This window comes from Marmota marmota, unplaced genomic scaffold (assembly GCF_001458135.2).
Source record: "Marmota marmota marmota unplaced genomic scaffold, marMar, whole genome shotgun sequence".
Taxonomy (NCBI): domain Eukaryota; kingdom Metazoa; phylum Chordata; class Mammalia; order Rodentia; family Sciuridae; genus Marmota; species Marmota marmota.
In genome coordinates, this window is record NW_026000026.1 from 38,277,972 (window position 1) to 38,288,234 (window position 10,263).

The 10,263-nt window shown below is 31.6% G+C and overlaps 1 protein-coding gene across 10 annotated transcripts in view; it reads right to left on the minus strand.

Moving 5' to 3' along the window:
• Window positions 1-10,263, minus strand: part of Tasp1 (taspase 1) — a 275,265-nt gene that overhangs the window by 231,931 nt on the left and 33,071 nt on the right. For all 10 annotated transcript variants that reach the window (XR_007350527.1, XR_007350526.1, XR_007350529.1 and 7 more), the window contains one exon: window positions 1,105-1,225. Coding sequence is in view for 6 of the 10 variants with exons in the window: in XM_015482972.2 (XP_015338458.1) it covers window positions 1,105-1,225 (121 nt within the window). In the remaining 4 variants the exon portion in view is untranslated. The remainder of the gene's footprint in view (window positions 1-1,104; window positions 1,226-10,263) is intronic.

Here is a 10,263-nt window from a genome sequence, read left to right on the forward strand (position 1 = left end):
TACATACAAGAGGAAGTGAGGGGAAAGGGAAAAATAATACAAGGGGGAGAAATGAATGACAGTAGAGGGGGTAGAGAGAGAAGAGGGGAGGGGAGGGGAGGGGGATAGTAGAGGATAGGAAAGGCAGCAGAACACAACAGACACTAGTATGGCAATATGTAAATCAATGGATGTGTAACTGATGTGATTCTGCAATCTGTATATGGGGTAAAAATGGGAGTTCATAACCCACTTGAATCAAAGTGTGAAATATGATATATCAAGAAATTTGTAATGTTTTGAATAACCAACAATAAAAAAATTAAAAAAAAAAAACAGAACAGGGGAGGGAAGCACAAGAAGTATGGGCTAAGAAGCATAAAGGGTCCTTCTGGGATTATAGAAATGTCCTACTTCTTTACATGAAAACATCTAATTCCTTGGTAAAGGTGTATACATTTATTCAGTTATATGTGGTATATATACATTTAAATATTCAAGAAGCCGCACAGTTAAAAATCTGTGTACTTCATATATATTTAAATGAATTACAAAATATTAAATAAATCTTTTATGTAAAGGTATGGAAAAAAGTCTCCAAGACATCCTATTGAAAGAAAAAAAGTTTTGTAATAATACATACATTTTTTTAATTCACAAAATAAAACTATGTCTCTATTATATAAATATATAGATAAATGCATTGGATCTTCACTGGTTAAACCCCAGGGCAGAAGAGGATAAAAAGAAAGGATTTGGAAGATAAAACGTAAACCTAATTTACATCATTTTTTATGATAAGAATATTTGTGTATTTCAAATGGAAAAATTAATAAGATTATTCTAAATCTAGTTTTAAATATCTGTAATCCCTAGAAGGGATAGAGGATGATGATCTCATTCTTTAACCAAAAACTTGGATACAGGTTGCTTTGCTGTTTTCTTTAAAATCATTCATAGCAAGATTTTATATTTTAAATTCAGTTAAAGAAGAAAAATGTTTGTTTTCAACACTATTTCAAGCAAGAATGGTAAAGTAGACTGGACTATCTTTAGAAGGTATGAAATGGTAATAGGCAGAAGTTTTTCAAAGAATAAAGGTAGTATGTCATAATGCCCACATACCACTCAGTGCTCCAACTGCTCCAAAATTTAAGGATTTTCCATCCATTATGCTGGCATCACACTCAATTTCCCCTAAGAGATTTAGGTTAGATCCCATTCCTGCATTTGTAAAAGGAGAATCCTAAAAGACAAAAATTAAAATTAAAATGCCATTAGTCTTAAAATAGAATTAATGCCAATCCTTGATAAACTTCTAAAAACTAGAAAGTGAGAAAACACTTCCCCACTTATTGTATGATGCCAGTTCTACCCTGATACCAAAACAAGAAAAATGTATAATGAGAAAACTATAGATTAATATATCTTGTAAATATTGACACAAAAATCTCAAACTAAACCCAGCACAATATCAAAAAGGTATTATCTTATAAAAAAGAAGAATACCAGGAAAGGAAGATTGGTTGAATAGCTGAAAAACAATATAATACCTCATATTAACAAAATAAAGGATAAAAAGCATAACCGTATAAAAAAAAAAAGTACCTGACAAAACCCAAAACACTCAATGTAATGGAAATACAAAGTAGCTTCCTTAACATGATAAAGGGAACCTAAGTCCAGAGCTAACATTATGGAAAGACCAACTACTTCCCCTAAAATCAGGAACAAGACAGGATGCTCAATCTCACCACTTCCATTCAACAATATACTGAACAATCTAGTAAGACAATTAGGCAAGAAAATGAAATAAAGAGCAACTAGGTTGAAAAGGAGGAAGTAAAATTATCTCCATTTGAAGATAACACGTTTTTTGTATATAAAAAATCCTAAGGACTCCATAAAAATACTATTAGAACTAATAAGTTCAGCAAGATTGTAGGATCTAAAATCAATTAATACAAAACTCAAATTGACTTTTATATGGTAGCAATGAACAATCCAAAAATAAAATTAAGAATCAATTTACAACATAAAAAACTATAAAATAGTTGAGAATAAATTAACAAAAGTAGTATAATTTTTATGCAGCATAAAAATTATAAAACATGACTCTAAAACATGTCAACAAAATTTAATACCTAAATAGAAGTACATCCAATGTACATGGAGCAGAGGATTTATTATTGCTACAATGACAATACTCTTTAAATTGATTTAATTCAACACAATTGCTTATCAAATCCTAGGTACCATTTTTGCAGAAATTGACAAGCTAATCTTAAAATTCATATAGAAATACAAGGAACCAAGAATTGCTAAAATTATCTTGAAAAGGACAGATCTGTTTCACACTTCTAGGTTTATAACTTATAGTAATCAGTGATAGGTAGACATTTAGACCAATGCAATTGAATTGACAATCCAGAAATAAGCCCTTCATTTATGGCTAATTCAATAAGAATGAAAAAACAACTCAATAAAAAAAGAAATAGTCATTTAAATAAAGGGTGCTGGTACAACTAGTTATCTATATATAAGAAAATGAAGTTGGACCTCTAACTCTGACCATACACAAAAATTAACCTAAAGTGGATCAAAAGTCAAAAATTAAGAGCTAAAACTCTAAAATTCTTAGAGGAAAACTTAAGGACAAGTGTTCGTGACCTTGAATTAGGCAATAGTTTCTTAGATATGTAATCAAAAGCACATGCAACCAAAGAAAAAACTAGATAAATGGAATTTCATCAAAATTAAAATTGTTTGTGTTTCAAAGGAAGTTATAAAAATTGACAAAATGGGAAAAAAATTTACAAGTCATATATCCAATCAGTGACTTGTATTCAGAATGTATAACAAATCCTTGTCACACTAAAATAAAGAAAACAATATTAAAATGTACAAAGGATATCAATTAACATTTCTCCAAAGGTGATATATAAATAACTAGTAAGCACATAAAAAGACATTCAATGTCATTTGTCTTCATAAAAAGGCAAATAAAACCACAATTAAATACTACTTCATACCCAAAAGAACAACTATAACTAGACAGATAATAACACATGGAGGCAAGGATGTAGAGAAATGACAATCCTCGTATACTGCTGAGGGGAATGTAAAATGATGCAGTCAATTTGGAAAACATCTTGCAGCTCCTCACAAAGTTAAACACAGAGTTACTATTTGACCCAGCAATTGCATGTATACCCAAGAGAAATGAAAACATTTCTACCCAAAACAAATACATGGATATTTAAAGCAGTTAAATATTATAATAAACGAAACCTGAAAACAACTCAAAAAATGTTCATTAATTGATAAATGAAGAAACAAAACATGATGTATCTATACAATGGAGTATTAATTAGCACTAAAACGTAATGATGCATGATACAATATGGAAGAACCTTACAAAGATTATGCCAAGTGATAGAAGCCAGACAAAACAACCCATGTATTAGATTATTCCATTTAAATGAAATGTTCAGAATAGACAAATTTATAATGTAGATTAATGGTGACCAGGGACTGGAGAGAAGGAGGAATGGAGAATAACTGCTAATGGGTACAATATTTCATTTGGACATGGTGAAAATAAATCAACTAGATAGTGATGATGGTTATAAAACTTTGAAAATTTACATTAAAAAATTGAACTGTATACTAAAAGAGGGCAAATTTCGAATTTTTAAAAAATTATAAAGAAGAAAAGAATAAGGCAATATGTTGAACAGAACAAAAAGGCCTGGAATTAGAGGTCAGCAACTTATATGAAGTCTAACGAAAAACACTACTTTTTTGTTCCAATACTGTGAATAGTTCTAAAAAATATATACCAAGTCATGTCGCTCAAGACCATGTCATACTTGATCTTCAACCAGAGAAGAGTGGGAAAAAGCTAATGTAAAATATTACAATAAAAATAAATGTCTTAGAGACATTCATTCTAAGATTCAATCTTTAGAAAAGAAACATAGTTAAGTTTGGATTGAACACTCCTTAGGGCACTGAACAGACATAGAGTCTGTTCCAAAATAACAAGTAATACGTTTAATATGCAAAACACTATCTCACATTCCAAAAACTTGGAAGTAATCCAGAAAACTGGGTCCATTCTAAGGTGAGACCAACATAATCTACAAAACCAGGAAATTTTGGATTAACTTAAAAGATTACCAAATACTACCAAATATTCACAATCATCTACAAACATCCCGTTTCCTGGATTTCTGTCAGATCCAAGAAAAAGTGACCATGACATTAAGACCATTTCCAATATAACTTAAGCAAAGGGGTCAGAGATTTGAAAGCAGGAATCAAAATGAGATTACAGAATAGAAAATAACAAATAGAAAATGAGTGATACAAACAATAAATACTGTGAGCATTCAAAAGGAAATAGCCCACTATGAAATGAAGAAGGTAACAACAAGCTTCATGAGGCCTTTAAAATGAAAGCCTCCAGCAAGAATCCCATTATGTTGGGTTAGCTAGAATCTGCCCTGTCCCTTATGTTTCCTGTTGGTAATTTTCCATCCACTGACCCCAACTCTGCTCTTTGGCTATCAATTCCCACATGCCCATGCTGAATTCAAAGTTAATTTCTGTCCCTCAGTGCAAAATTCTACAGCAATAGACCTATATCCATTGTAATAAAGTTCCCCCTTAAATAAAGTCTACCTTATCATCTTAATCATCATAATCATAATCATAATCATAATCTTTTTAACAGACATTAGGGAAATGCAAATTAAAACCACCAGATATCACTCTATAAGCACTAAAATGGCTAAAGTTAAAGAAACGGACCATATTGAGTATTAGCAAGAATATGGAGCAACTTGACTGTTATACATTGCTAATGGGAATACAAATGCAGTTTAGCCATTTTTGTTAAAGTTAAACATGCATTTACTATAGGCTCAGCAACTCCACTCCTAAGTATTTATCCAAGAGAAATGAAAGCATATGTCTACATTAACACCTGTATTTAAATATTCATTTCAGCTTTATTCATAACATACAAAAACTGGAACAACCCAAACTCCATTAACCAGTAAATGCATTAAAAAAATGGGATATTTTAAAACAATTGAATACTACTGAGCAAAAAAATGGAACAATTTCTAATATGCCTCAAAATATGGAGGAATCTCAAAAGCATTGTTCTAAGTAAAAGAAGCCAGACATAAAAGACCACAAATTATATGATTCTATTTGTAACAAAATCTAGAAAAAAGCTGACTGACAGTGATAAAGAAGCAGACAGTGGTTGCCAAATGGTTGCTAAGGGGAGAATCACTGTAGACAAGTACAACAAAATTTCTGTGTTGATGAAAATATTAAATATTATGATTGTATTGGTGATTATATGATTATATACATTTGTCAAAACTTATCAAATTGTATACCTAAAATTGGTAAATTGCTATAAATTATACCTTCAAGCCAGGCATGATGGAACACACCTATAATCTCAGCAAACTCAGGAGGCCAAAGCAGGAGGATTCCAAGATTAAGGCCAGCCTGGGCAACTTAGTGAGATCAACTCAAAGTAAAATAAAAAGGGGTGGGGATGTAGGGCATGGCCTAGTATTGAGGAGGCCCTGGTTCAATCCTCAGTACTGCAAGGAGAAAAAAAATTAAACTTCAATGAAGCTGATAAAAAAGTAGCATACCAATACTTGACATAAATGAATCACCCTATATAGTAACTTTCCCCTTATAAATAATAGACATAAACTTTTTTAAATAGTCATTTGTTGATTTTCTCATGTGACATTATATAGAATTAGTATGTAGCCAGTGATCCTTTTAAAATCTGTCAGACATTACACTGCTATTCAAACTCTATGTTGATGTTCTATCAGACTTAGAATAAAACCTGATGTCCAAATTTCTAAGGTTTACAGCGTTCCACAATCTGACTTCTCTCTCCCTCTCCCAACTTACTCCCCACCTATTCTTCTCCCATACTACACAGGAATCACACTGTTCTTGGTGCATTTCCTGATATTATAATTTTTGTTTTTCTAATCCTCCTCATAGGATATGAGATCCATAAACTCACGAATATGTTTTTTGAGATACTGCATGTCAATGTCTAAAGCAATGCTTGGCACCTGGTAGATACTCAAGAAATATTTGCAGAATAATTGAATAAAAGTTAATCACAATTAGGTACAAATAGAATTATTTATTATTGTGAACTAAAACCCCAAAAGCAAATGATACTTACTAATTCTTACAGGATACTCCTACAGAGAAATGCCAGGAAAATACAAAGGAATGTTAACAATTTAATCTTCTCTTGATCAAAACAAGAGAAATGAAATAAATTCATGCCATAGTGTTTTAAGTTTCTAAAAGATGGCATTTTAAAAGCAAAATATATTTTAAGCTTACTCATAACTGTTAAAGGAGACAAGCTTTTAAAAAATAAGATCCCTTTGACTGACTAATCTACCAAGGAGAGGAAGGGAAGACCAAGAGGCAAGTCAGGAATCACTCTCCCACCATGACATGGAAACACTTTCCTATTAATAAAATTTGGGAACACCATGCCAAGGCAAAGATCTGTAAAGCATTACTCTTTTACTATAAACCCACAACCTGTATTACCCATTTAATGTCCTTTGCTGAAAGCATAAAACAAAATAAGAACTTTTTGCAAAGCTACAGAGTATACTGTACCTCTGGGGATCTATTATGTAACCTCTATTAACAGCTCTTACAGATGCAAACAATTTAGTTTTCAAATGTTGTACAAAAATTAGACTGGCACATTATAAAGTCATTTTTATATAAAATGATTTGTTTGTCCAATTTCCAATTTTCCATTAAAGAGAGTTAGACATTAACAGGAAATTACTAATATGTTCCTGTTCATACCCTGTCACTCAAGTGTAACTTCAACAAACACATCATTAAATGAATAAAATATAGAAAAATTTATGATAACATGGCTTCTTTCTCAAAACTAAGTATGTTATCAAAATTATTTTAATTATGACCTCCACTGAAAATCAGCATCAGAAATGATGAGAAAGGGGAAAGATAGTCTTTGAAACAAACTTTATTGAATTATTTTTACATAAGAGAAACAGACTAGGGAAGTAGTTCAGCGGTAAAATATTTGTGTAAGCATATGCATTGGCCTGAGAGGAAAAAAAAAGAAAAGAAAAGAAGAAGAAGAATACTCTATTAGGTTCAAGAATTATATGGTTTAAAGTTTCCCAAATTAAATTCCTTATAGCAGTACAGATTAAGATTCATTCACTCAACAAATATTTATTGAGCACCTATGTGCAGGCAAATCTTTTCTATAAGGGGTCGCATACATTAAATAACTCAGGCTTTGTGAATCACACAGCCACTCAACTTTGTGACTACGGGAAAAAAGCAGCCAGAGATAATACACCAATGATTGGGTATGGCTGTGTTCAACTAAAACTCTAATTTGGACACTGAAATTTAATATTGGTCTTCTTTTTTATTTTGTTTCAATTATTTTAAAAAATAAAAACCATTAGTAGTTTATGAGCCATTCAAAAATAGGCAGAAGTTCTGTTTAGGTTTCTGATCACACTTTGCCAAACCTTGATCTAAATCATGAGGATACAACAGTTAACAAAACAGGAAGGAAAAAAAAAATCCTTGCCTAGATGGAGCCTCAATTCTAGCTAAGGCAGACAGATAATAAAGAATTCAATAAAGAGGCTGGGGATACAGCTCACTGGTTTGATCCCAGCACAAAAAAAAAAAAGAAGAAGAAGAAGAAGAAAGGAAGAAAATTAAATACAGATGTCCAGTGGTACCCAAGGATAACTGGTTTTAGTACATCCCCCCACATCTAAATCCATGTGCGCTTAAGTTCCTTCTATGAAATGGTCCGTCATTTGCATATAATCTATGCACATCCTCCCATATATTTCAAATCATCTCTAGATGACCTACAATACCAAATACAATGTAATTGCTATGTAAATAGTTGTTACACTCTATTATTTAGGGAATGAAAAGAGAAAAAAATCTATACATGTTCAGTACAGATACAATTTTTTGTTGTATCTTTAATTTGCAATTGGTTGAATCTGACGATGCAGAACTCATGGATATGAAGACTGACTGTGCTTTAGATGCCATATTAGACAGCAGAAAACATGATGATGAAACATAAACCAGACAAAGTCAGAGGGCTAAAAAGAGAAGAAAAAGACTACAAGTGTTTTATAATTTTTTACTTTTGTTTTAATTTCAGATTTAATAAATAAATAAATAAAAGTGTAATATCCAGAAAGTCTAGTATCCAGAATATATAAAGAGTTCCTATAACTTTCAACATCCAAATTTTTTTTAAACCCCAATTTTAAAAATAGGCAACAGATTAGAGATGAACATACATTTACTCAAAGAAGATATACAAATGGCCAACAAGCCTATAAAAATATTCAACATCATTAACATTGGGGAAATGAAAATCAAAACCACAATGAGATACCACTTTATACCCACAAGGATGGCCTAAGGACAAAATAGAAATTAATAATAAGGTTGGCAAGCATATACAGAAATTATAATCCTTGCACATTATTGCTGGGAATGTAAAATGGTTCATTCAGTTGATGTGGTGCTTCCACAAAGCTAAGCATAAAATTACCAGCAATTCTACCTATAGGTATATCCCCAAAAGAATTGAAAACAAGTGTTTAAATACTTGTACAAGATCACTCATTAGCAATATTGTTCACAATAGCCAAAATGTGGAAATAACCCAAATGTTCATCAATGGATGAATGGATAAACATATACACATAAGTAATGCTGAATACTCCTCAAAAAAAAAAAAGTGCTAATGCATGTTAAAATGTGCTTCACCCTCAAAAACACTATGCTAAGTTAAAAAGGGGGGGGTCATACAAAATGTATGATTGCATTTATATAAAATATCCAGAATAGGTAAACCCATCAAGATAAAAAGCAGAATGGGATTGCCAGGAGGTAGAAAAGAGGGCAACACAGTATTAATCATGAACCCAGCATAATTCCAGTATAAGATTGGGAGACATCTTGTCAAAAAGCTATAAAAAGTTTATTTTTTGTTTTCTGTAAGAAAACTAAAATTTCTCTTTGGCCTGACAATATTTTGATGTTTTAAACTTGTTTGGAATATCTACCTGTGCTTTGAATTCACCTATGCCTGGCTATCCCTGACCAGATAACAACCCTCTCTAAAACCTTACTGGTGCCTCATAAATCCTGGTTCCCACTGACCAAATAATAACTCTCTCTAAATCTCAGTGGCAGCTCATAAATTCTAATGTCTGGAATTGAATTTATTCCCTACCTTGAAATGTTGAGACATGTAGATCCTTAACCTGCTATCTGCCTTTGTTTTATGCTTGTCAAAATCTTGTTAGCTGTATAGTACCCGAGACACCCACCTCCTTTGTAACATTTTGTGCTGTGAAAACTTTTTCCTGAAGATCAGGGGGTGATCTCTAGCATGGAGTTTTGTAAGAGACAGTTCTGGCCAGCTTTTGTGTACACAATACAATCTTGATTTAATTCGATTTCAAAAAAAGAAAAAAGAAAAGAGAGCAACAGAGAGGAACTGCTTAATAGTTATGAGAATTCCTTTAAGGAAATGAGAATATTTGGAATGAGAGAGATGGTGGTTTTATAACAACGAAATTTTTAAATCACTGAATTATTTATTTTAAAATAGTTATTTTTGTGCTTTGTGATCTTTACCTCAATTTAACAAAGCAGAAACAAAAGAATACATGCTGTGTGATTTCATTTATGTGAAATTCTAGAACAGGCAATATTAACATATAGGAATAGAGGTAAGAACACTGTTCTTACCTGGGGTGACTGGAAGAGGGAACAAGGGATCTTTTACAGAGCAGAAATGTTCTGTTTCCTGATCTGGGATGCTGCTGACACAGGGCTATGTTCACTCTGAAAAACTCATGGGTCTGTCCACTTATAAAAAAGGCATTATATTTTTCTGTATGTATGCTATGCTCAAAAACTTTCGAAAATATAATGTAAAATTTTTAACATGCAAATTTCTTAAAGACTATTACTGCTGTGGGTCCAAAGAATTTCTGTATTAGTTCTTATGACTGCAGGTATTTATAATTAACTCAAAATTTAAAAAATAATAATGAAAATTCCCATTCTCATATCCCTAAATATTCTGATTTCGGTAATGTGAGTTGAAACTAAAGGATATTCTTTTTTTTTTTTTTTTTTTTTTTTTTTTTTTTTTTT